The 27,789-nt window shown below is 40.2% G+C and overlaps 1 protein-coding gene across 2 annotated transcripts in view; it reads left to right on the top strand.

The window, feature by feature from the left end:
• Positions 1 to 8,495: 8,495 nt before the first annotated feature.
• The window catches only part of epha4a (eph receptor A4a), a 110,479-nt gene continuing 91,185 nt past the window's right edge, over positions 8,496 to 27,789 (top strand). Inside the window, exons 1-3 of one of the 2 annotated variants that reach the window (XM_043702045.2) lie at positions 8,496 to 8,690; positions 10,177 to 10,244; positions 13,161 to 13,824. In XM_043702045.2, coding sequence (XP_043557980.1) covers positions 8,600 to 8,690; positions 10,177 to 10,244; positions 13,161 to 13,824 — 823 coding nt within the window. In that variant the 5' untranslated portion in view covers positions 8,496 to 8,599. The remainder of the gene's footprint in view (positions 8,691 to 10,176; positions 10,245 to 13,160; positions 13,825 to 27,789) is intronic. The other variant, XM_043702044.2, reaches the window with a different exon arrangement.

A 27,789-nucleotide genomic window follows, 5' to 3' on the forward strand; every position in this document is an offset into this window, starting at 1 on the left:
AAGGAACTGGTACTGCAAGGATGAAACTTCTCAACAGATGCCTGTAAAAGGACCATTTTATCTTCGGAGGGGAAGAAAATTAAAATTTCTTTGATACTAAATGCAGCACAGATCTGGTTTAGGGCAACTCGGTTAAATTCTCTACTTTCAAGTTGTGTATGCTAATTTGAATAACAGAAAAGTTTAAGCAACCTTACTGCCCCAGTGGGAGCATGGGAGGCAAGTGGCACGCTATGTGGGTTGTAAACAATGCAGATGTGTGGGTTGATGCCATCTGCAGCATAGACACAAGAGAAACAAAAAATGTGAGAGAAGAAGAGAACTTCTCATAGATATAATGGTGAAGGACCGAAAGTAATCAATCAGAAGAGTGACACAAATGGTGAAACACAACAGCGCTGATGCGACAAGATGTCCGAGATGTCAGCATCACCCGCAGCGTGTCAATCCCTAGGGTAGCTTTGCTTTATATATTGCACCCCTGATATTAAATAAAGTTCACTTCCATTGGCCCATGCAACCAAGCATTGCTGCTTCTTCTTGCGCTTCTTAACACGATCTTTATGATTGCGCAGTCTTATGTGCTTGAGTACATTTATCCTTTGACCAATGCTGACAGTCCCTTGTAAGGAAGATGCTGGATCTACCAGATGTTGCGCAGTCCCACAATTACATAGGGATTATTTCAACGGAGTAACAATCTTGCAACAATACAAATGGAGCGTAAATACAATGGAAGACCAAAAACCTCAGCAACTGACACAATGCGTATTTTCCACAAATTTGCCTGAAGTGTTTCTCCTTGACTAAAGTTTTTATTTCTCACTCTTTTTAAAGGAAAGCACAATTGTGCTAACTTTCACAAAATATTCCTCACCAAAATAGCCCAAAAACCAAATGCACAATGCAAACCAAGAACATTCAAGGCAATTATGCTGCCATATTATTTTGCTTTCACCTACATCAGAATGCAATTGTGGACTTTATTATTACAATAAAAATAGTGCTTGAATTGTTCTGTTTCAACATATTGTAGAGATGTATTTTTAACAGATAATAGTAGGAAGAGAAGTTCCCGAAAAAGAGAAATATTTGCTTCATACTTGATCAAAATTCTTAGTTTTATTTCAAGGAATTCTTGGGAATGGTGTAATTATGTTCAATTTGATCGACTGAACATCTCAGCTTCTCCAGCGTGAAAAGAATGTTTAATATTGAATGGTTCTCAAGAAAGAAATATAGAAAAGAATCATGAGGGCAGTAATATACTGGAAATTGTGATTTTATTCTGTACCAGTATCAAAGGTTTGACCACCATTATTTCAGGTAATGTTTCACAACTGCAGATTCATCACTTTTCTGCTTTTTTTGATTTTCATATACCCTGTCATCAGATTCTAAATTCAATCAACTCTTCATCTTGACCCGAGAGCAACACACCATGTTTTTCAACATACCACTTGTCAATTTTATCAATTCCAAAAACAGCCCATCACTGATTGTTCTGTGACTTGTCTAACCGTGAAACATTAGTAACTAAGTTAATGCAGTACAGCTTAACAACCTTAAATAAATCACACAGAGCTTCAGACGTGAATGGGGAACATTCTTGCATGATGTGACATTAGATACTAAAGACACCAATTTTCAGCTCTAATCCAGCATTCGCTGTGAAATACAGGTATGGTTTTAATTAATATCTATTAGTGTCCTTAACATTTTTTCATCATTAAGCAAAACTTGATGTGTGATCACCTGAAAAATCATCTTTGATTAAGCTAACAATCTTCACAATTGCACCAAGTACCAAAAATATTCTACATATAGTAGCAACATCTGAGCAATTCCTAATTTTAAGTAGCACAATTATATACTTCATGTTGTCATTTATTTTTAAATGATGCCAACCTCTATCTGTGTTCACCTATCCCCACCTCACCATCCTGCCTCCCTCCCCCACCTACTTTATCTGCAGCTCCCCTTACACCCACCTCCAGTCCTGAAGAAGGGTTACACCTCCTGATGCTGCCTGGCTTGCTGTGTTCTTCCAGCCTCCTGTTTGACAACCCAATAATATCAGCAACAAATACTTGGTAATAACATGCAAAATAAAATTCCTTCTGTACTAGCCTAGCAATGCATGTTAATCCAAACCTCAGACGAGTACCAGAAACTGTGTCAGAGTGATATTTCCACATCTCATTACAGTGATCTGTATCCTTCTATTATACATGCCTAAGATCCTTTGGTAATGTTTACACTCTCATTCCTGGCTATTTGCAAACAAGAATAAACTATCTATTAAGTTAACTCTGTCTGCCTGCATAGCTTTGACTATACTGGTTTTAAACAGTTGGTTTAACTATTTCATTTAAAATCTGCCAAACATGGATTTTGTGCAACTTTTTTTCAAGAAATCAGTATTTTAACATTTCAGTAAATGCAAGAGCTGAAAAAGAATATAAGTGAGTAACTTGAATTCAGAAGTTACTTCAGCAGTGATAGAGATACCAGCAGCTGTTATGTTCTGGGTACTTGACTGAAAACCTAGAAATCATAGGAACTTAGCTGGGAGGTGAAGGAGAATATAGATCAGGCAAAATAATCTGCAAATCAAAGGGAAATTTGCAAAAAAAAACTCTTAGCATTTTGATTTAGTTTCGAAAGTTTTGTTAAAGACAAAGAAAGAAGCAATTGCTGTGACCAACAAAGCTGGGACACTTTCTAAAACAGCAACATTCCAGGTTGTTAATTTACCATATTAACTATATTAATATAATCTATATTACATTAAAACTAAATCATCTAAAAAGACAGTTAAATTTTACAAGTGTTGTTTACAGTGTAATCATGTATTGTGGAGTGTTTTGCATGATTTTAAAACACAAAAAGCTAAACGTAATGAATCAAAAATAAATAAGGCTTCATTTTTTTCCTGGAGACATGTCAAGCTGATTATCTGAAATAACAAATTGGCATGTCAAACTTATCTGTGTTGCTTTACCAAACAAACCTACATATGGTTTCTATTCCTTAATGGACCTTTCTTTTCAAATTAATAGACTGCCTGATGTAGATTATAAGCATAGCAGAACTGAACAAAAACTGTATTCACTGAAAATATGTTTTTATCACATTTATGTATAGACTGACAAAACACAAAAGATGGCATCTTCTACCTTCTAATCTTTATTACCAACACAGTGCACTTGGATGGTTTCTTTTTGCAAAGCACAACACATTGGAAATCTTGGTATTCGTCTCTCTAACATTCAGTGTGTGGGTGAGAAATTCACTACCTACTTATCACACTTCCTGGTCCAAACTTAACTACTAATAATATCTGTACCTACTACTCGATCTGTGATTTGGCAAATACAGAGAAAGCTGAAGTTGAATGTGTTTTAAATGTTTCTTACTTCTTCTATGTTAACAAATAAAATAAACCAAGCATTCAAACAAATAATGATTGCAAAAGGGATATTGTGCATAAATTGCCATTATATACCTTCAGTTCTTCAAAACTTAAATTTACAAAATGACCTTGGAAAATCATAGCAATAAATATGAGTGTAAAGAAACTTTCAAGATATGATTCCCAAGGCTAGAATTAGACTATGACAGAAATAAAGTGAATGAAAGAAAGTAAAAGAGAAATATGTTTCAACATCTTAGAATAATGTCATGCTTGAATGATTTAAAAGAGTGCATTGATATAGGGCAGGTAGATGGGGGCCACCACAGATTAGGAGGAAAACATTCTGAAACAATTGTTCTTTAGAGAGCTGATGGAGGTTTGCATGATTAAAAGTCCTTGCAATTACACTTGAGGTAACTTAAAGGCACATTTTCAAATAGAACGACATAGAAGTTGCCAAAGACTGTTGATTCAAATTGAAATATGCACAGTAGCAAATTTACCAAAGCAACCAGCTGAGATATATCAAAGTTTATAGACCTTGACAGATCCTGATCACTCACCCAGATTACACTTGTGGAGTCTCACACTCATCAAGGCCCAACTTACTTAAACAAAGTTCATATGCAAGTTCTGTGAGCAGCGTACAGTAAAATCTTATTTTTAAATTATTTACCCAGTATCCCTTGTACTACAGATAAGTGTAAATTTTCCAAATCCTCAACTTTTCCAACTGACATTGTGAGTTGTTGGCATTGTTATCAAAATTCCAATACCAAAAATAAATTTTACTCTAACAAGTTATTTTAGGATATTGAACAGATCACAGTAGAGAGATTAAATTATTTGGATGAAGTCCATAGTGGAAAAAATGTCAATGATTGATGTAATGATTATGTTGGCCAAGTAGATTTTTTGATTCAAGCTTTCCATACTAGAAAGCAATCAAATTACCAATTATTATTTTAGGAGAAAGTGAGAACTCCAGATGCTGGAGATCAGAGTCAAAGAGTGTGGTGCTGGAAAAGCACAGCCGGTCAGGCAGCATCCGAGGAGCAGGAGAATCTGATGAAGGACTTATGCCTGAAACGTCAATTCTCCTGCTCCTTGGATCCTGCCTGATTGGTTCAGTTACTATTTTAGTTTGGTTTAAAAAAAATTCAAGCAGTTAACCAAGTCCAGTCTTTTTCATTTTAATAGAGACGATGTATTTTTCTGGTGTGGAGTGTAGTGGGTGAGTAGGGGAAAGGAGAAGCAAAACTGTGAGTTGACAGGAAAAACACACTTTTTGACAACAGTCTAAGATTTAGTTAATCTATTTTTTAAAAGTTAAAAATCACACAACAGCTTTATTTGGAAGCACTAGCTTTTGGAGCACTGCTCCTTCATCAAGTGGTTGTGGAGTAACTTATACTCTTATACTCCACATCTTATACTCCACAACTACCTTATGGAGGAGCAGTGCTCCGAAAGCTAGCGCTTCCAAATAAACTTGTCGAACTATAACCTTGTGTTGTGTGATTTTTAACTTTGTACACCCCAGTCCAATATTGTCATCTCCAAATCGTGTTTTTTTAAATGTGCTGTTTTCTTTTGTATTGGGAACATGTTATAACGCTACAAAGTGATGAATTATTTATAAATATAGCAGAATAAGCATATATTGTTTTTGCATTATTCAAATTTATAACAGGCCAAATATTTTCAAAACAGATGATTGCTTAACCCTGCGGTATTATGTTTCTTGTTTTCAAAAAAAAATTGCACCACATGGAGAAACTGTGATGGGCTCAAAATGGAACTAACTTCTCACCAGTAAATCTGATGTGATTAAAACAACTGTGCAATGGGACAACTGTAATTGCTTTCATTAAACCTTGGAATGTGTTCAGGGGATAAAGCACTACAGGGTCAAAGTGAGTAGGTGGTAAAATAGCCAAGTGGGCACAACATAAAGTGAATAAAATGACTGATTTGACACATTGGAGTTTGTGAGATTGCGTATTGAAGCAAACACTTCTGTGTCTCTTTTCATCCATATTCAGGAAAGGGTCTGGGGGAGGCATACACAAAGCCTCCTGCTGGGCTGGTGCCTATCATTGGCTGACGGTACTGATCTTCTGTGGAGATGTAAAGCTGTGAGTAGGAGGATGTTAGCAGTATTTAGAAGACAAAGTAAGTGAAGAAGAATTTCAAAAAAACAAGCATCACTATTGCTCCTAATTAGTCTTGCTGTAACAAAATCTAAAGGAACATTGCAACATAAGAATAGTTATAATTAACCTAATAATCTTTACTCAGTTCTCTCAAACAAATGCTAAAATATGGGATAACAAATTTCAGGAATATTCAAATGAATTAAATGGAGATGTATAACTGCAGCAGTAATGACAAACCTGTGGTTATGTGAATGCAAATTTTAGTGCCTGAGTTTTATTTGAACCAGTAAATAAAGATATATATATGTATATATATACATATGTAGTCCTTTATCTCCAAAATGGTACTCTGAAAGATTCTGAAGAAAACCACAACCATTTTATTTATAGTATGTCTGCTTAAGAAGCCATGCTGTGCACAGTGGGATCCCAAGGATGACCAGTAAATCTATGGTGTGGGATAAGGGACGGATGTTGTTCAAGGGGGAATGGGTGGTGGTGGGAGTGTGTGGAAATGTTGGCCAGGTCAGTTATGTATTACTTTTTGACTAATATCTTGGGATAGAATCTAGCTAAACCTGAACAAAAAGGCCTTGATTTACTATTATATCGAGAGCATAACTCTTCAGTCAGTTTTCTTTTAGATGGTCTACCTAAAATGTCAGGATTAGTTTCTAGGTTACTTTAAAAAGGTTAAGATCTTAAGATTTTGAAAGAAGTTTGCTTGCAACTCCTTCAAGTTGGGGTGGATAAATTCAATTCGTGACTTTAATTGGGAAATGAAAATATATTTAAACATCACAGAATTGTGAAATTGCAGAAGGAACTTCATGTCTGGATCTCTGAATGGTCATTATGATTTCATATCATTTTTCTTCCTTCTCATAACCCTGCACATTATTTCTATTTAAATAATTATCTAATGCTTTGTTGAATGCCTCCATCGAGTCTGCCTCCAACACAGGTAGTGTATTCAGGATCCGAACTAGTTACTGTGTGAAAAAATCTTTCTCATATCCCATTTGCTTCTTTTGCAAATTACTTTAAACCTGTGCCCTCTCATTTTCAATCCTTCCATGAGTAGGACATTTTCTCCCTCTCTACTCTGGACAGACCTTTATGGTTTGGAAGACTTCTGTCAATTTTTTTCTTGGCGATCTCCTCGGAAAGCAGTCCTAACTTCTCCAATCTGTCTTCGTAACTAGAGTTTCCCATCCTGTGTAATGTATTAGCAGTTTATTTATTTAGATTGCAAATTCCTTCTTTGCTATTCGCTTCAATTAATCTCAATGAATGCATCCTATGAAGACGATCTATATTTTGCACCCTAGCTAAATGATGGTCGCATTCTTTGCATAATAGCATATTTTTTTTAAATTCTGCTGATCAGCAACTGAACTGTTTGCACGGACAATAAATGCACTCTCTAAATCTGTTGAATTTAAATATGCCCGTTGTAATTTATGGTGAACCCAAAAATGACAGCAGAGAATTAAATACGAGAACCTATCTCAACGTTCGTATTGTTACAATTCATTCGCCACATTACTAATAATGAATAGGAATTCGTTTAAATGCAGGTTTATTTTCTGTGTTTTCATGCTCTGCTGTGAGTGAACAGCACATCGAGTCGGCCTCAAACCTCTTCCCAACCTGAAGTTCTAATCCGGGTATTGGGAGGTTGCTTTCCCGAAACTTTATTGAACGCGAAGCGCTCTAACGATTCCACTTGGTGGCGCTGGCAGGTCAGTTGCAATGCGAGCAAACCCAGTCGTTCTCCATCCAGTTGTAACTATTTCAGCAAAGCCTGAGTCCGTCTGTCTGTACTTAGCGACCGGGAATCATTCGTCACTTGGATGGAAATGGTGCAAGACGACAAGCTGAGAAGACAGGTTTGGGTGAGATGAGAAACAGGCGTCAGATCCAGCCATCTGGGCCCGAGACTTAATACATTATTGAAACAACTTCTGAAAAGTTACACGAGAGGTTAATGTTTTGCCCCAGTTGAGTAAGTTAGTAAAGCAACACCCGCCACCACACACCAACCCCCCAGTGAAATGTAACAGATATTCTTATGGCATGCCCAATAACTCCCACAGTGCTGGAAGTATACCAGTGCTTAATACAGACGTACAATTGTATAGTTCTTGCCGCAAAAAAACCCTCCATTGTTGGGATATTCAGGCACTCCAATGACACACGATTGAAATATTTATAAGGCGCAACGAGAAGGAAAAATACACATCCCGCTGGTGAAGTATGGTGGACATCCTTACTGACCTGGTAACAGGCCAGCGGTTGTTCTTTGGCATTGGCTTAAACCATTGATGATTCAGTTGGTGAAACCATGAGAACGAGCGGAGTACATGAAGACACACGGTGCAATTCCAACCTTTGAACGCTCAGGGCACGGGACCACATGAGACCCTGGGACTCCGCCGAACTCGTTCCCTGTATTGCCCACGTGCTGCACTCAGAAGCTGAAAACATGTCCCTTCAAATCATTTGCCAAACTGGAGTCGAAATCCTTGGTGTGCACTCCCAAAATAATTACCCGGGAGGACGTTTACAAATGATAAATGGGAGAGAGTGCAGAACATGTCCCAAGTTGTTTTGATTGGGGCGGGGGTTGGGGAGTGTTCAGCCAGTGTCCGGAGTTATATGTGTGTATTGGCGTCTCTCTCTCTCACACACATACTGTCTCCAACAAAACCAGATGTGAGAACTGAAGGAGATTTGCCGCAGTCTGTTAGAGAGAGAGAGTGGGACCATCTCCATGCTATGATTTGAGGGTTTGCCTCCTGCCCTCATTCTGAAGGCTAACTCAGGACCTGTGTGTGTGTGGGGGGGGGGGGGATGGTATTTTGAGTGGGATCGGTTTGATTGACGGCTGACGTCAGTCTCCGTCCCCGCCCTCCCCGGCAATGTCTACAAACTGCAGCTCCCAAAGTCCACTCACTATTCCACCGGGAAACTGGGCAGGCAGGCAGGCGGGCCAGCAGCAAGCCGAGAGAGGAGCGCGATGGCCTGGATTGTACAGTTTACCGCCTGGGCGCTCGCCCTCCGCACTGCTGCCGCTTTCTACACCTCCAAGCTCCATCCGCCCAACCAGGGTAAGTCGGATCGTCTCCCCCCCCCCCCCCCCCACTGCGGAACTTGCGAGGATTTGTGAACTTGGAGCGGAGCGTTCCCCTGCTCCCAGCCAGTGCACTGGGGCAATAGCACAGGAGCAGAGAGGCAGATACCCAGAGCCTTGCTCTTAAAGTCTGTTCACCTTTCTCGCCCTCACTCCTTCCCTCAGACTCTTTCTCCACGGGCCGGCTAGCTCTCCCGAACCTTTTAAACTGTTCGAGCGGGCTCCCCTCCAACTCTTTACCCCGTCTGTCCCAGGGAAGTGCCCTTCTTGGTCAGAGGGCTGCCCCCCTCCCTCAGTACGTGAGGGACAGTTCACACCTTCCGCAGTCCCGAGCCTAACCCAACACCTTCAGGAATCGACCGTGGGAGCCGCGATCGCAAAATGACCAGCAATTTTTTTTGTGCTTTCGGCTGCTTACACCGAGCAAGGAATTCGAGCGTTGGAAATGAGAAACAGTTCAAGGTTGCGCAGCATTGCGATCAGAATGGGGAATTTACAAGATTGTTATATTTGAGGGAAAAACCCACTTCACAACAATCGGGTCATTGAAATGAAGCAACAGCGGGTTAACTGTTTTCCTTAAGTGCTTTTTTAAAAGTTTTTTTTTCTGGATGTTTGGGGCAGAGAGAAACACAAAAGGCACAGATTCTGGTTTTGCGGCGAGCTCTGTTCAATATTCAGACCATGTCCTCTGTCCTTCATTGTCCTCCCGCAGTGTAGCCCATGTTTCAGCACATCTCCAGCGGAGCCAGTCAGTAATTCACAGTCACTCCGCCCCCGGGAGTGGCATTCAGCCCCTTCACCCACTTTCCCCGCAACCTCCTCCCCCGCTCTGCTCAGTGAGGTGCCGATTAACAGAAGTTAAGTGGGTGCTTTCCAACAATTCCTGAACTCAGGCACTGCTGCGGGGGGGGGGGGGGGGGGCTCTCGATAACGGCGCCCCTCTAACCATTGCGGCTGGCATTCAGAGCTGCTCTCGCCCTGAGGAAAATCATGCGTTAGGAGGAAATTTCCCACTCTCCTATCAAACATCCATTGGCTTCTTGCTTCTTGTAGCCCCCCCCCCGGGGGGTGATCTTACACACTGCACCGCTTGGCAGATCCGAGTTCTTACAATGAGTCTTCTTCTCAGTCTCCCCTTGTCCTTGCCAAGAGTTAGTGACAGGGAGCGAGTGCGGGCTCCCTACCTGACCGTTCAAACCCTGCCTGCACTAGATCAATCACATCGAAACACTGACCGCTGCAGTCGCAACACTACCGTCCAGTCAGGGAGCGGGCATTAACGAACCGCCCGGTGCACGCACATTCCTACCGAACCCAAATAGTTTCATACTGGAAATGCTCTCGCTGGGTTAAAGCTATTTGGAAACAAGCAGGAGGGTTTTTTATGTGGGGTGGGGGTGGTGTCAGCCTTTATTTACTGTTACCTTTCCGCTGACGGCTTGTTCTTTCACTCCACGCAGTGATTTTGTTGGACTCCAGGTCTGTCCAGGGCGAGTTGGGCTGGGAGGCGTTCCCCCCCGAAGGCGGAGTGAGTATGCCAAACGTTGAGACTCTCTTTTGCAGGTTGAGAATGATTCCGTTGCCAAATCCCTGTTGGCAGCGTTTTGGAGCGGGAGGGAAGGTCACGTTTCTCTCCCCCCCCCCCCCCCCCCGCCGTGAACTGAATCGCACTCTGTCCCGGGGGGAGAATGATACCTCCCCCAAAGGGGAGGGAGCGATCCAGCGTTGGAAACCCGAAAGGGCAGGCAGCAAAGCCGAGCTGGTCAAGCAGAATTGGGGTGGCCTTTATCAATGCTCACATGGTTCCGAAAGTCATGATCGACTCATGCGATCCTCTCCCCCACCGCCCCGTGCACCCAGAGCAGGGTTAGAGTACACAGTCACAATGGCTCGCTGTTAAAACGGACTGCAAATACCTCGAAAGAATCCTCCCAGGCATCATTCAGGCAATTACTGAAGGGTTTCGGATGGATCACAACCAGCCGGAAAGTGGCTGGACGATGGGCACCGGTTGAATGTGGGAGTTATTCCACTTGTGGGTGCAGTTAGGTGGAAGGGGAGAGGGGGGGCTGATCGGTGCCTGGTGCTAAGTCCGGGGAGCTGGGGGAAAATCAGGCCTCCCCACCACCTTCACTTCGAGACAAGCGACAATTGGCAAACAGAAGCGAGGCAACTTGTGACATCGACCCAGGCTAAAGGACCAGCCATTGCAACTCTTCCCCACGACACTGTGTAGGCAACCAACCGAGCCTGAATCCTCTTTTATTTTTAGGGAAAACATGGCAAATTTTCTTTCCAGTTTCCCTCTAAGAAAATGTGCAAACGAGGGCAGTCAAATAGTTTGAATCGAGGTAGATTCCCACAGTTCGAAATACGAAGGACGGTCAGTCCCGCTGCTTTAGTTGTCGTTAAACATTTGCAGTGCGTTATTTCTCTCACTGATTGGAATTGCATTACCGATTCTATTGCACAGACAGACAGTGGTTTCTGAAGAAGGTTGGCAGGGAGGGTTAGCGTCAGCTGAACTTTGGTTGCATCTTTCCCTTGGCTCCGTTTGCATTTGCGCGTTGCTGGCCGTGGAACGGTAATCCCGGTTACAGGCCGGTTGGCAGCAGAATGGGGGATGAGACAGCAGCAAGCACCGTCCGCCGGCCAGTGTCCTCCCTTCGCTGGGCGGTGGGGGAGTAATTTTTATCTCAGTCAGAGTCAGACATCCCCATTCGAAGCGAACATCCCAGGCAAGGTCACTGACTGCAGAGGGAACTGACTCATCTCCGAGGAGCTGGAGTGGAGGCAGCAGAGCAGGGCAGTCTTGAATGAACCGATATGGGTCTGACTGATGGGCCAGTTAATAAAGTCTGCTCGTGGCCATGGCTGCGGGCGAATAGGACACTTTGTTGTTTATTATTTACAAAACGGAGTTTAACATTGAAACGCTTTTCATTTAATTGAAAGGTTGGTTGCTTCCATAACAGGTGCTTCAACTCTATTTATAAACCCTTGTGAAAAATTAAACAGGCCCTGTTTCTCTGCCGCACAAAGTGCGCTTGACGTTTCTTTAGATTTCCCTGGACCAATGTTTTAATACAATACAGGGAAAAAAAATTGACTTTATGTTTTCAAATATAAGTTGTCATAACATGCTCAGACGTGAAGCAACCAAATGTATGATTTACAATAAACGCAATGAAAAAAACTGTACTTGTACCTTTTTAAAAATGTATATGAGCGCTTAAAATTAATTAACACGGGCGGCGAGGCACTGGAGTGGTTTGAGCAGCATACAATTATTCTGAGCAGTTGATGAAGGTTGTCGGGGATGAGAGGCAGACGTGACCCTGCCGTGTAGCTTGATTTGAAGCCAGCTTCTAATTAGAGTTTATCGTTTTGTCTCTAACAAGATTTAACACATTGCTGATAAATTAAACCCTGGTACCCAATCTCCCGGGAACTCCGAATGGCGCGATGGCCACTGAATCTTTATTAATTCCACGGCAAGTCAGGGTAATGACCGAGATATTATGGGACTGACATGAGGATTCATGTGTGGCAAGACAGCAGGTGCACTGTCTCCACTTTCTCTAATTAAACCTAACCAGCCACGCTGACAAATGCAGAATGAAAGGTTACGCTCAGCCTTCAGTTAAATACCATCCGAATCCAGGCTATATTCTGCATTGAGCACACAACTCATCCTTTCCCGTTTGAAACAAATACATGCAGACTGATTATGAATGTAAACGCAGTGTATTGTGCCATGACGTAACTTTTTATAAAAAAAAGCAATCTGTTTTAAAACAATTCAACTACATATTTACAGCAGTTTTTTAAAACTGTACTGCAACGAGTTATTGATCTGTACACCTCAAATTGGTTCCACCATATATAAATTCGGATTCATTCAAAACTCACTACCCTCGACTTCTGATTATGCCCATAAATTACCAAATTTTTTTTAGCTTTTACAAAACCACCTCTGCAACCTTTTCCAGTACTGTTTCCATCCTCTGTCGTTCTATCCCAAGTACCTTGCACATTTTGTCCATCCATTTCCCATGGCTACAGTTTCCTGTATCCTTCTGCATTGATTTTACAGTCCATCATCAAGAAATGTCTGGAAGCCTATGTCACCATCAGTCATCTCCCTTAAAATTTCATTGGTCAATGGCATCTGCCTCTCCCTTCAGAAAGCATCTTATAATACCTGTAATTATTTGATGTACCAAAATGTATGTTATTTGCTCAATGTTTAACCAACCAGCTCCATTTAACATCCATCATGACTGGTTTTATCGAAAGCAGAATGAGACAAAGTCTTGGGCAATGTAGATTACACTTTTGGAGAAATGCTTGCAGTGTGAAATTTTACATTAATGATGGTAAATTGCATTACACCGTTGTATGTAGACATGGAAGTAAAAGATGGATGCATTTATTTTAACAGTGGGAGGAAGTCAGTATCATGGATGAGAAGAATACTCCAATTCGTACATACCAGGTCTGCAATGTGATGGAAGCAAATCAAAATAACTGGCTGAGGACTGATTGGGTCCCTCGTGAGGGAGCCCAGAGAGTTTACATAGAGATTAAGTTTACCCTTAGGGACTGCAACAGTCTGCCAGGTGTCATGGGAACATGCAAAGAGACATTTAACCTATTTTATTTTGAGTCAAATAATGATAATGAGTGGTATATCTCAGAAAACCGGTACATAAAGATTGACACCATTGCAGCTGATGAGAGTTTTACGCAAGTCGACATTGGTGATCGTGTGATGAAACTGAATACCGAAGTCCGGGATGTAGGACCACTGACTAAGAAAGGCTTCTACTTGGCATTTCAAGACGTAGGTGCCTGCATTGCCTTGGTATCTGTCCGTGTTTTCTACAAGAAATGCCCACTGACAGTACACAACTTGGCACAGTTCCCTGATACCATCACAGGCGCTGACACCTCATCCCTTGTGGAAGTCCGTGGTTCATGTGTGAACAACTCTGAGGAGAAAGATGAGCCAAAAATGTATTGTGGTGCAGATGGAGAATGGCTCGTGCCCATTGGCAATTGCCTGTGTAACACTGGATATGAAGAACAGAATGGAGAGTGCCAAGGTAGGATACAATAGTATATTTGAACTTACTTCATTTTGACTTTGTACATAAGTAATTTCATTAGTGATAAGATTGTATGGTGTAAACAGGGATAATTAGCTGGTCCAGTGGGACATTATAAGATGGAACAATGTAATTAACAATTTAATATTTAAAAAATAGATTGTCCTTGAAACTGGTATTCGATGATATGTCACTGGGCTTGTGTCTAATTCCTTGATGTAACCCATTTGTAAGTAACCCTCTTGTTGGTCATGGTGATGCCATACTGACTTTTGTTCCAATACCGTATCATTCACAAGGACACAAAGTTACAATGATATTTTAGTATAACCATATTTTTGTAAAAATGTTAATTTATCATTTATCATGATATCATTTATCTAAACATCACAATCTTGTTGATTAATGAGGAACTGTTGCTGCAAACTTCCATTGTAGTTAATGCATCTAAAGGTAAGTGCAAAGTTCAAGTGACCCCCCCCCAAAAAAAAAGTTAATGTTAAAAAACATAATATTGATTCATTTTTAGTAGAGGTTTTAGATTAGGGACATTACACACTGATTTCAGCAGAATATCATTTGGTTTCTGCTAAAGAAAAGAAAATACAGTATGTAACCTAAGGATCAAAAGGAATGGCATGAAACCATTTTTACAGTGAATAATCTAATTTTAGAAATTGTTGAAGAAGTTTTTTGATTGTGAGCTGCTAACAAAAAGAGAAATATTGTAATCATAGTGCTTGAGTACATATGTGTACAGTAACATTACACTTTAAGAAGAAGCTGGAGCACCATGAAATTGCAAAATGTCTGTCAAATCCATTTAATAGTTTTAACCAGAAGTGCTTTATTTTCTTACATAATTTCAATCTTTAAGTATCCCTACATTCCCTTTTCCATGAGTTGTACTGTATTGGGTTCACTACATTTTTAATGTGGGAAAAGAATTACCAGCCACCTTTTCATTTCTTTCATAGACTTTGTAATCTATTTAGTTTGGCCATACTGGGGGTGATCAAGAGTTGAAGATATGTAGCTGAATGGATCATTATTGGATTGTCCTGATTTAATAACAGAATGAGTTTTTTTAAACTTGTATTAACATTTTGTGTAGCTAATTATGTTGCTCTGTTCAAAAAGAGCCTCGTGACAGATACTAATGGACAATAAAGAAGAGAGTACAGCTCTATCCTTGAGCATAATCAAATGTTTTATTGAGTGACAGAATCCAGGCCACTCTTTGAACTTGGCACAGATACAGCACCAGTAGAACTTATCATCCTATCCTTTTTCTGAAACTACATTGTCATTTAAAGAGGATGAATCAGAATATTGTAATTGATAATCCAGTGATAAATTATCCTTCAGTTTCAGATCAGTCATTGCAGTTCTTGCGAAATAAAAAACAATGTAACTTATAGGAAGAAGTGAGGGTTAAGGGAATAATTCAATATTGAAAGACCATTCAAATTGTAACCACTTTTTAAAAAAAATTCTAATGCAGTTGATGCAGTTTTTTGATCAAGCCAAGAAAGCTGCATTAGGTATAATAAAGTGATGATGCACATTTCCAAAAGATCTAAAGATCATTTTGTTACCTTCTGTCTTCAATCTGAAGTTCATTTTGTTTTATAAAGTTAAATAGATTATCATTTTTTTCATAAATGTAAAAATCCAACTTTTGCTGTGACATAATTGACAAGGTGTCACAGTAGGGGACCAGGAATCATTCCCCCCCCCCCACCCCCCACTTCCCCTACACACTCTCCCCCCCCTCCCCCCACCCCGCCCCACCACCTCCACCCACCCCAGCCCCATTTGATTCAAGTAAAACTGACTGTTTGAATCTTTTTGAATAGGAACTACCCCTATTGTTTTTGCATGAGAGGACTCTGACGGGACAATTATGGAGCAGGGGTCAAGGGTCACTTATTTCCTCATCCATCTTCCTCCTGTCATTAGGGGTCAGAGTTAGATTGATTAAGATCTCATGGTGTGACAAAAGCCTGGCAATCAGCAGTGGTGGCTGCTTATTGTGATTGCAGTCACCAACGCTGGTCATCTGCTGGGGCCTGAGACCTCATGGGACAGAATTACATTTCCTCTTCCAGTTGTCACTTTCAGCAGAATGTGTTAATACTTGAAAGAATTGAAAGATTGGAAGGGACGTATCTGAGGTTTCAAAGTGACAGACGGGTATTGTCTGTGCCACCTGCAAGTTCATATGAAAGGGGCAATGGTGTCTGACAGACTGCCTGATAAGATAGCAAGGAGAAGAGAGTCTAGTGATTGCATCGCTGATCAAATGCTACTGAAAACTGATCACAACACTTGATTTAACAGAAGCGAAGAAAATAACATGGTAACACTGCCTTGCAGAATCTCAACAACTCTTTTATTTTAATGAACCGCATTCCTAGATTTCCCAAGGAATCAATGTCGTGGCGATTTTATGCTGCTTACAGAGCAGATTCCATTTGCCGGATGTTGAGTCAGTTCAGAAACTCCCCACTGATCCCTCCTTAATTATTGCCTCATTAAGATAATCCTCCATTTGAAAACAATCTCTTAATTATGATGCTGTGTTGTGAGTTTTACTAATCCAAATGAAAAAAATAATGGTTGTAGTCAAGGAGCAGTAGTTGATGGAGCTAGACTTTCAAACATTGAGGAAAATAAACGTTTTTGGGGCCATGCCTTTTACTTGTTTTGACACAATAGCATCTCCAATCCAACTGAAAGTAAATTGGGAAAGTCATAAATATGGGGCTGCATCATTTCTGATGAGTGACAGAACAGTACTTGTATCCTAATGCACAATTACAGTACAGCCAAATTACAGAATGAGTAATTAACAGCCAACAAGTTTTGTAAAGCAGTTAAACAGCACTTGCACAAAGACAACAAAAGCAACCTTCAGTCCAACATTCCAGCAGTCTTAAAGGGGAACTGTCTTTATAGGAAAAGGTTCAACACCTTTTTCTGTTTGCATTTACCAAGCAATAGATGTGAACCTCTGAAACAATCACTTGTAATTTCAGTACAACATTATGATGAAATTGCGGCTTTCGCAGTTTACCTGGAATCTGGATCATTTCGATTCTACCTTGCAACTAAGTTCTGGATAAATATGCTTATTATGTAGGCAGAACTGTCAAATAATTTTTAATAAAGGTAGTTTCTTTAAAGTGTAATCACAGAGTCTAATCGTTTTTAGTGTGTTGAATGAAGATACCTATTTATTCTTCTTCGATACTTAGTTATTTATCAAAACAAAGTGGGTTATATTAGTGCAACGTTGGAGAAAAATTTATAGAAATTTGGCCTATTGAAATAGTAGTTTTAATCATGTGATAGCTGTTCAGGATTCAAATGCATATCAATATTCCTAACCAAACTATTACTGTGATTGCAATTTAAAATGCTGCAGTGGAAAAATTCCTCCTGAGCTCAGTGCATGAGATTCACATGCAGGATGCTGGTGTTTTACTGTCAATCAATGCTGAAAGATCAATATGATCTTCCTCAATGTCATCATCATACTAACCCTCTCACCCCCCATTCATTTGATCTGTGAATGAACATTGTCAACCAATCTGCCAGCTTTCTCTTGCATTTATCACTGTCCTCATTTACAAATATTTTACAGTGCATTATGCAAATAATACATCCCATTTCCTATTCCACTAGGAAAGAAATTTCCTTTCCAAATTGTGTTTCACACAGAAGATGACTGCTGTTTAGAGACTCTGTGCAAGAATGAGATAGTGAATTTTAACACTGGGCAGAATCCTACTTGAAGTGAGAGGTGTGAAGAAAGGAGTGAGGGTATAAAGGAAATTAGAAATCTGTAAGCTCATGAGACCTAACATTTAAAATGATGAGGCCTCTTTGATTGGAGGGCAGTTTGGAGTCCTTAAATTATGTTAGGAATCACAGGTTACTATCTAAAGCATCAATCTACCTCTTAACAGATGAATGCATTCATTCAAGACAAATCCTGCTTCTTGATGTTTGTTACGGAGAGTAGAAAGTCAGTTTGTTTCCGGGTTTTCTGATGTTTCCCTGGAGGGGCACACATACAGCAGCCAGGGCTGGGTGAAAAATTTCTTCTTCACACAAGTGGTGAAATAAAATCCAACACTGCCATTTTACTGTTTGTTGGTGACAAAGGAAGTTCAGAGCAAGGGCACCGCTCTGAGCATCTGAATATGTGCCGGATTCTTTGACATTAACAGGTCAGGAATGGTCAGTCCACCTCCTTTCCTGTTGTCTTCTGTTGCCTATACTCATCCTCTCCCTCCTCTACCTTTCAGTCCATTCACCCTAACTGCAAGACTTCCCTCATCACCAATCAAAAGGACAAATATAGCAGCTCTCCTCTTGTGTCACCTGTTGCATTCAGTCTTCCCAATAATGCATTCTCATCTCATTTGTTCTTAATTGCGTGACCTGCACTGCTTTGGCAGTGCATTCCCTCCATAATTTACATTCAAGCTACTCACTTCAAATTTAACACAATTTCAATTTCTTAACATCTTGTGTCTTTCTTCTCTCAGCTTCCTAATTACATGCATAAGTCACAACTTCATCTCCACTTTCTTTTACAGTAGACACCATTCTTTCCTCTGCAGGACAAGCTCACACCCTCTGGGGGGATAAAAGAAATCCCTGTCAAAGTCTTTGAGAACCATGTTTAGTACAGAAAGGTATGCCTCAAGAGTATTCACGGCTATCAATTTTATGGCACTTAATGTGACTATTGTCATGCATTGGAAAGAAAACGTGTTAGCTGAAAGTTAAAAATATTGCATCTTTGGTTTATTTGTAGCAGCAAAATGTGGGGATCTTGAAACAGTAGCCTGGAAGAAGCCATAAACATAAGAACTGAGAGTAATGGTAATCCTGACAGGCACAGGTGTTATAAGCACTCCTAGTTGACCAAGCATCAGTTTGTAGAGATTAGCTAGTGTCTGCTCTGTCAAGTTCAGGTTCCTTTGCTACAGCTCTCGCACACGTTGCGATAGGTGACTCTTAACCTGGGAACCCAATTGTGTTGTGAAACCATCTGAAAATGGGTTTTGTGAGTTGCTATATTTGGAGTGCACCAAGCATGGCTGCTTCTGCAAGTTGAAGGTATCGCTGACATTGCTTCTCTCCCTCGTCCTGCACCCAATACAGTACATTTAGAATGGCACCCATCTTTCTCTGTTCCAGTTTCTTGAGGGTGAGTTGTCGAAATCCTTTCCGTTCTAGATATCATCGAATCAATATTTTCAGAGATTACCACACACGTCTGGAGCAGGTGGGACTTAAATGTGGTCCTTCTGTCTCAGTGGTTGGGACAGTACCATTGCACCACAAACACCCTCTACATCAACTCGTTCAGACGTGTCAGGATATTCGTCTGAAACAGGTGGGACTTGAAATTAGGCCTTTTAGCTCAGAGGCAGGGTAATGACCATTGCGCTCAAGAGTCCCTATCCCCTCTTCAACTCAAAGTGAAGTGAACAAAATGAATAATTAATTAACTACCCAAACACCTTGAAGGCTAAAAGCTCAATTACATTCTGTTATTACTGAATTGAGTGCCTGCAGCATGTGGCCACTTGCAATCCTGTAGCCAATCACATTTTTCTCTGCTGGGCTGTTTGAAGAAGTCAGCCTTCAGTTTTTATTTTGTGTTAACATGTCATTGGAGTCCCAGTTACATCTTAACACCTAGATTTACAAAATATTCATGAGGCTCCTGCTTGCCTGCAGTGAGCACCTTGGCTGACTGGGAAATGCAGGGAAATAAAATGTTGAAGCAGCGTTAGTAGGTCTACTCACAGGACATTAACTCCTACATATTTTTCTTCTGGTTGGGTGGGGTTCAGGGATAGGCAACTAATGTTCATTCATGTTTTAACAACCCTGAACACTTTCACTTGCACTGCAGCCAAAACCTACCTTCTATATTTATTCTCCATTGTCTCTTTATGCACATTTAATTTCAATTTCAGACAGCACACTGCTGTTTGTTTAGCTGTCTATATATGGCAGATATACAGGGCTTCATTGCATTGTAATAAACTAACATTGCATTATACAACAATGAACTGTTGCCCTAAAGATCTTTTGGTTAAGTTTATGTCCTTTGAAAATTAGTTATGTCCATCACTATTAACCATAGTAAATACGAGGTCCAAACTGAAGCAAGCAACTCATAATAATGTTTATAATAAGTGTTTAAATTTATTTTGCAGCTTCATATTGTTAGCCATGGGCAGTCTTATTGCTTTAATGATGCGGATAACCCAGTTTGTTTCACTGGTTCCAAGTCAAACGCAATAACTAACAAAAATGGTCCTTGAGTATTATAATACACTTCTTGTTAAGTTACTATTCTTTATGGTCTATGGAAAATCAAATATCAAATCATACAAAACATGGGGGGGGGTGGGGAAGTCATTTAATTTGTTGGAAACTCTTTGTCATTGTCTGTTTAATTACTTAATGTTGAGCATAATGTTCAATTGACGTCCAAAAATAAAGTTTGAATATGGCTTTAGCAGCAAAAACAATTCCTTTTCTGTTGTTTTTGCCTGGGTTTTTCCAGATCATTTTTCAGGGTCTGTTTCTGTGAATAGCAGAAGCATCAGAGACTGTCCAGCATAGAGTGCCAAGTGTTGTTTTGACAGTCTGATCCCCTGCCGTTTGCCATTTGACTGTGTTCTGACATGGCTCCAGAACGTCTCTTTGTTTCTTTCAGCTAAAGGGGTCAGAGGCTAACAGAAAACTCATTTTTCCTCAGCCATGATAATTTTGAAAAGCACCGAATGTTTAATTCTTATATTTTGACTTGACTGACTAAAACTCAAACTTGAATATCTGTCTGGATTTAATGTAATGTAATGTAATGTTATTTTTGCAGTGACTGAAAAGTCATCATTTTATATTTCTTACAAGTTTGACTTTTTAAATTAGAAATTGATTCCAAATTGAGTGGTGGTTTTGTTAAGAGCTGAAATCATAAAATTAATGTGCATCCTCTATTGTGGGTTAATGATGGCACTATTCCTGCTAATTTTGATGAACAAATTACTGCAATTAGGATACTAATTGTGCCTAACTTAATTAATTTCCACCTCAACCTTAGACTTTCTTAAATATACAAAACATAATTATAATTAATGTTGTGTTGAAAAGCTACTAATCATAAGTGATGTATTTCCAACAGACTCCCATTTGAGCAGCTATTTCTGCACTTGCAGTCTCATGGGGCTGTTCTGCTTGAAATTGAAAGATGTTATATGACACAACAAAAGTCTCATCTCTTTTTTGCTTTCATGAGAAATAATATAAAAGTATTGATTTGCAAACAGATAGGCTGGAGACTTTTAGGCAATGAACTTGATAGTAGAATGTGTTTGTTTGAAAATATGTGCATTTGTGTTAAAAAAGACATCCCAGCTTTGAAAAATGGCCCATTTTGAAGCGTGCCAGAATGGAAAGTGATTAATGCAGTCGCTAAGCAAATTAGCATGTCAAAAGCTTTGAATCAATACCAGTACTTTTTTTGCGCTGGATGCAGCGGGAAAAAGCCTGAGAAGCACCAGGAAGCTCTTGACAGCTGTGCCAATGTGCATAAGAGGCTGTCGATGGTAATGCAGACATGGAAAGCTTGATCTAGCAGCGAGGCTAATCCCCAAAAACAACGAGAGCAGATTAGTTGAAAAACCACTTCAAAGAACCTAATTGCCTCAACAGCGCAAGTTGGAGAAATTGGGAACAGTGTGGAAAACAATTGGTGGTCAGAATATTTGCCAACACTTGAAATACTTTATTAAGTATTTTCCTCCCCCATCTTTTATAGAAACAATTAAACAAGATCAATCCATAAAAGGATCTTGACATATTAATGTTTTAAGTCATCATAGTTTTGGTAATAGGTAACAATGCAATTTTTATCTTTCAAGTTGAATTAGATAATATTTAGGCTCTATTTTATTCTTGAAAAGACTGAGGAAAATGAATATCTTTTATATTGATTTGCTGAAATTTTAGTTTTGCAATGACCACACCTTTATATCATGTTGTTGCACCAAAGTGCTCTTTTCCTGTTGATGCAAGCATACCTTATTTGGCTGGCAGTGGCTAACTTGTTAATTTTATTGTTGCGTATGTTAATTCCACAAAACTACTTCTCTTGCAAGCTTTTTGTCAGCTGAATACTTCACTTTGTGATGCAGGCTCAGTTACTCTGCTCAGCAAAGTAACTTGGACAATATGCTTGCTGACCTTTATTGGCTTCCAGTCCAACTATCCCTTGATTTTTAAATACTCCAAAGCACCCCTCCCAGCTTTGTAATCTTCTTCAGCCATGCAACCCTGGAGAACTTTGCATTCCTGCAATTCTGGCCTCTTCCTTCTCCTATTGTGCCTTCAGCTGTCTAGGTCCTAAGCTCTAGAATTCCTTCACTAATCCTCTCTTCTCCTTTACAATTCTTCTGAGAACCTACTCTTTGACCAAGCTTTTGGTCACCTATCTTAATGTCTCTGGCTCGGTGTCATAGTTGTTTGATAATTGCTCCTGAGAAGTGTTTTGGCATGATTTACTCTGTTAAAGATGCTTTATAGCTACTATGTGCTTGTTCTTGCAAGCAGTTGAAAGTGAGTAATGTGTGCAGAGTTTGCTGGGATAGTAAACAATGTTCCCTCTAAACTGCACAGCAAACTGAAAGTTTCCACTTGTACAAATGAATCTCTTCAAATTACCACATGGGAGAAGAGAGGGCTTATGCTATACAAAACATAAATAGTGGGGTAGATTTGTTGCAGTCATGTAATTTTACCTTGAAAGCTTTGAAGTTGAAGGAAAAGGTTCGTACAAATTGTTGCATCTGAAAATGTGTTTACTGAGGGAACCTACATGAGGTTTAGTTGTAAGGGTTTATGAACTGAATACTTCACTTCATGGTACAGACTCAATTCGTCCGAACAGCAAAGCAACTTCGACAATGGGAACATAAGCCCTGTGCCTGCTGACCTACATTGGCTTTCTGTCTGAATTCACTGAATGAAATCTTTGACCAGTTTCCTCTGGATCTAGCTTGTCACTTCCTGCCCATTCTAAAAGATAACTTATTTGATTGTGAACATTCATGTGCTGAATAGTTTGTCTCCGATTTTTATTTATCCAGCGTAATTTTAATGCTAAAAAATGATTACTCAAACAGTGGAAATGTAGTTTGTTTAGACATAAACTTCTCAAAAGTCACAATCGAATTTGAAAGCGTACATGTACTGACATGAATATAATATTCTACATGCAAAATTGTACTGATATGTTCATTTTAAAACGGTGGATGGGGGGTTGGTGGTGGGAGGGGGGAGTGAGAAGCACCTGGTAATAATTCCGGGTGTTGCTCTTCCAAATTTGGGCTGTTTTGATAAATGATGTTTACAGCTGTAAAGCTGGTTACAGTCTTTTTAGTGGTGTCGCAGTGGTTTAAAAATTGTAATACAGTCAAAAACATCTGAAGTTTGCTGAGAACAGTCGCATGAAAGACCTATCAAATATATTGGTAGTCAGTCTTTGTGAGCTCATGTGATTTTTGACCAACTACATAGAACCCAAAGTGTGGTGTCCCAGCAACACCAGCACAATTTAACATTGCCTGAAGAGAAGCACTCTGGATCATTATTCTGCCAAAACAATCTTGTTGTGGCTTAAGGGTGATTTTTTTTTTAATCCCCTACAATGTATTGATTTGATAGTTTTGCTGACTGTAATTTTGTTGCTTTTAAAATTTGATACATTGGTATGGTTTGCAGCATAATTGCATACTTGTTTTGAATCCTATGAATTCACTGACTTTTCTTTTCCTTCCGCTAGTTCTTTGCTATGGTCTGAGCTTGCTGTGAGTAAAAGCACCAAGTCACTGCAAACAATTTCAAAGTACAGGCAAATATATTCTCCACTGATTGCACAGATGGAGCAATGGACTCGGAGCGGGTTGTTGGGGGTGGGGGGTGGGGTGGGGGGGCAGGCAAGTGCCTATAAACAATTGAATTATTGTAAATCTGGTTCATCTAGAGTTAAAATTAGGCCTCCATATTCTCCACTGTGCAAAGCATCATTGCATCTCAATTTAAATTGTCAATCTTCCCTTCAAATAACTGGATTGAACAGTGACAAGCAGACAAATATCAACATGTAAATGACTCAGTGTTGCACACACGATTCCATTATGTTGCCCTTCAGATACCCTATCAAAGCTGGCTCAGGATAAGAATAATATATTAGTTAGCCATGGCTTAATAAGATCTTATCAATTGTCCTTAAATATAGAATCCTGGAGAGGTCAACATTTCTGCTGTTTTTGGATGGGGGAGAGTAGCCTGTTGTGACACACTGTAGATTAAAATGAACACCTTATTTAATCAGTGATGGTTGCCAGAGTTCAAACAAGCATGAATTTTATTTGAGTTTCATATCAAAACAATTGTAAAGCACAATTTCTATATTAAAATTGAATTTAAGGTATCATAATTCATTCTGACGTAGGAGCAACTATAAAATATACTGAAGATGTTTACTGAAATGTATGTATACCTGTTGTAAGTTTGCACTTGTGAATCTCATTTATTGCTTTCTCTGGAATACATTTCTAATTTGCAGAAATTGAAATGTCTGAACTACTGTGGGCGGCAGGGTGGCACAGTGGTTAGCACTGCTGCCTCACAGCGCCAGAGACCCGGGTTCAATTCCCGCCTCAGGCGACTGACTCTGTGGAGTTTGCACGTTCTCCCCGTGTCGGCGTGGGTTTCCTCCGGGTGCTCCGGTTTCCTCCCACAGTCCAAAGATGTGCAGGGTCAGGTGAATTGGCCATGCTAAATTGCCCATAGTGTTAGGTAAGGGGTAAATGTAGGGGTATGGGTGGGTTGCGCTTCGGCGGGGCGGTGTGGACTGTAAGTAATCTAATCTAATCTAACCTCTTGAAGTCTTAATTATACTCTAAGGGAAACGATCAAATGCTTTGCATTTAGTCCCACAAGATTATTTTTGGCCAGTATCGGAGAGAAACTTTATAGAAGGTTTAGTATTCCTCATTTATTTGGACAGAAGCAGAGAGTTCGGCGGATTCTGCTTTAGTGGAAGGTCACAGCTCATTTTCTAACAAAGCGGTTGGGATTATTCCAGACGTTTGGGGGTATGGTGCGTAAATTCTGAAGTTGGGACCATATGTGGTTTCTGACTCTTTTGAAAGCAGACACTGGGTCTGCAGTTGCAATCTCCCCAGAAGTGATCTGTTTGTTGGCTGACAGTGTGTTGGCTTTCCGTGTTGTCATTTTAAACAACAGTACCACAAAGAGTGGTAGCTGCTACTGAGGGTTGTAAGGAGAGCAAGAGGGCACCTCATTGGAGGGGAAGAGAATGACTCTGTCCTTGGGACCCAGTCAGGTAAGCGCTAGTGATTATCATGCTGAGCCTTTGCATGGCAGCATTGGAACCAGATGCATTCCTCATAGGCCATCCATCCTTTGTACCTAATAGTTTCCATTGGGACGTCACAGCGAGACTTCCCCTATTGGAGCATTTGGGGATAGTTGGGAGGCAATTTAAAACTCTTAAAGGGCTAGTTGATTTAAATTATCTGCCCCTCTGATGAGTGAGCATCAGGTGTGCTTGCAGTCCTCAGATTAAAATGATCCAGTGGCCAGGCCATGCCAGAGAGCTGTGTAAATGCCATTTAATCCATCTGTGCTACGCTCCACCTTCCACTTTGTGAACCCACACACCCCACCCCCACCCTGTGGGCCCCTCAACCCACAATCTGTGCATGGGAAAATTCTGCCTAACAATTTGAATGAGACCACTGTTAGGAGGTTAGTATTCTTAAGAAACAAGGTCTTAAAAAAAAATTGACAAATCATTTTCCAATTTACAGTGGGAGGGGATGGGAGTTTGTATGTAGTTTGATACAATGGTGTCATCGAGAGATATGTCGATGCTTGCAATATGTTTTTGCTGAATAAGTTATGAAGAAGAAAACATCAAATTAGACAAAAATGCAAATAAATGATATTCAGTGTACCATATCGAATTATCAGTGAACAGTAGTTTCTATCTCAAGCATCCATTTTGTGAAAAGTGCAGGTTTACAGTTTTTTAGTATTGCAACTGATCATACATGTGCAGGGAATAGAATTGATAAATTGGGGTCTACATTGGATAATATTTGAAAATGGCATTGAAAATTATGCTGTATAATTAATTGTTCCCCGAGTGATGGCAGTCGGGTTGAATGCCACTCATACTGTTTATTGGCTGGATGTATCTGTGTGGGGCCAGTATCGTAACTGATTAGCACCAGTGATAGCTAAACCTTTTTAAGGGAGACATACGGTGAGGGTGGTACAGGTGCTTTGAGTTGTGGCTGAAAGAGTTTGAAAAGGAAAAATTAATTAAGTATTACAACAAGAGAGATTGGCGCCAGAGTTTTCAAAGTTTGTACTGGTGCTCTTGTTGGATAAAGTGGAATGGAGGAGAGAGATCCTGCACTTGCAATGGGGAAGGAGATTTCTGAGATACACAGTTAACAGCTAATGAGAATAAGTAACCGTGAATGTCAAAAGTGAAGCTTCGAAGATCTGGGTGCAGTGCCACAAGAATTTCAGTGACCTCACATAGGTGGTCACGTTCAGTGAATGCATCTTCAAATACCATAACCTATCAACTGCAACCAGCCTCATCACTACTCAAATCATCATACATACGTGTATTAATCAAAGCCAAAAATCCCCATCAATTAGGACTCAAGCTAGAGTGTTCAAGCTCAGCAATTAACACTGCTACAAGCATCCCGCCCACATTCCACAACTTGCATGCACTGCTAGCTATTCAACCATGGGGATCTCATTAACCAAAATATATTACATCACACCAACAGGCACCTTTCCCTCTGAAGGTTTTTTAAAAAGTCAAATACTTTGTAAAAGTGTCTACAGTTATGTTGGGAAAACCAATGGAGGCAGCAGGAGCTAACTGGACAGAGTGGAACCCTGTGTAGATATTTTCTAATCCACTTGGACAGTGATGTTGTTACAAATGTATGGGGCCTGAACCCAGGCCTCCTGGCTCTGAAGTTGGGGCACTACCACTGTCCTACAAGAGCCTTAAGGCACTTGCATATCTTGGTATGTGTCAACTCCATCAGGACTGCGGGTAAAAATAGTGCAGGTGGCAACCTAGCAGATGTTTCACACATGCTCTGTAGCATTCTGATTACAATGTTTAGGATATCCTACACAGGATGCAAAGATGAGCATGTGTATCAAAATGTTTTGACTCAGAACTTGCCAAAAAGGCTGAAATAAATGCCAAAAAGCATTGAGGAGTTGGCATCAATTGGGCAGAGCTTGGAACTCATCTTTTCCAGCATGAAAGAGGCAGAGAGAGAGAGAGCCAAGTCCATTCACACAGTTGCCGATCCAAACATTATGGTTTATGCCTCAGCTTTTGTTGTGCTACCAGCAACAGCCACACAATTTCCAAGTCCTCAAAGGAAGACCAGGCTGCCCTGAAAATGTGTTGCTGGCACTTTCTCTCAAAGACCAGGCTGCCATCAACTTAACTGTGAATTACAGTATACAAAGGCACCTGGAGATTACTGCAACATTCTATCTATACGTCTTCTGATAAATCGCGAGAATTTTTGAGGCTTATCCACACTATTATCAAATCATCTTTGAGTGCTGATTGACGTCATGATCACCTGCCCTTCTGGTGAAATAACTCATGTAACTACATGGTGGCAGGCATGACACACTGCCTAACTATGCACATGCATTGTGGCCACCATTTTGGTGTTTAAGTTTTAGGTAAAAATGGATGCAAATGAGTCAAGTTTCTCATCAGTTGCCTTTCATACGGACTGCAATTTGCTTTCTGAAGTGCAAACTAGTAACTGATCC

Source organism: Chiloscyllium plagiosum, unplaced genomic scaffold (assembly GCF_037043375.1).
Source record: "Chiloscyllium plagiosum isolate Xiang-an unplaced genomic scaffold, Cpla_swu_hap1 HiC_scaffold_13, whole genome shotgun sequence".
Classification (NCBI taxonomy): domain Eukaryota; kingdom Metazoa; phylum Chordata; class Chondrichthyes; order Orectolobiformes; family Hemiscylliidae; genus Chiloscyllium; species Chiloscyllium plagiosum.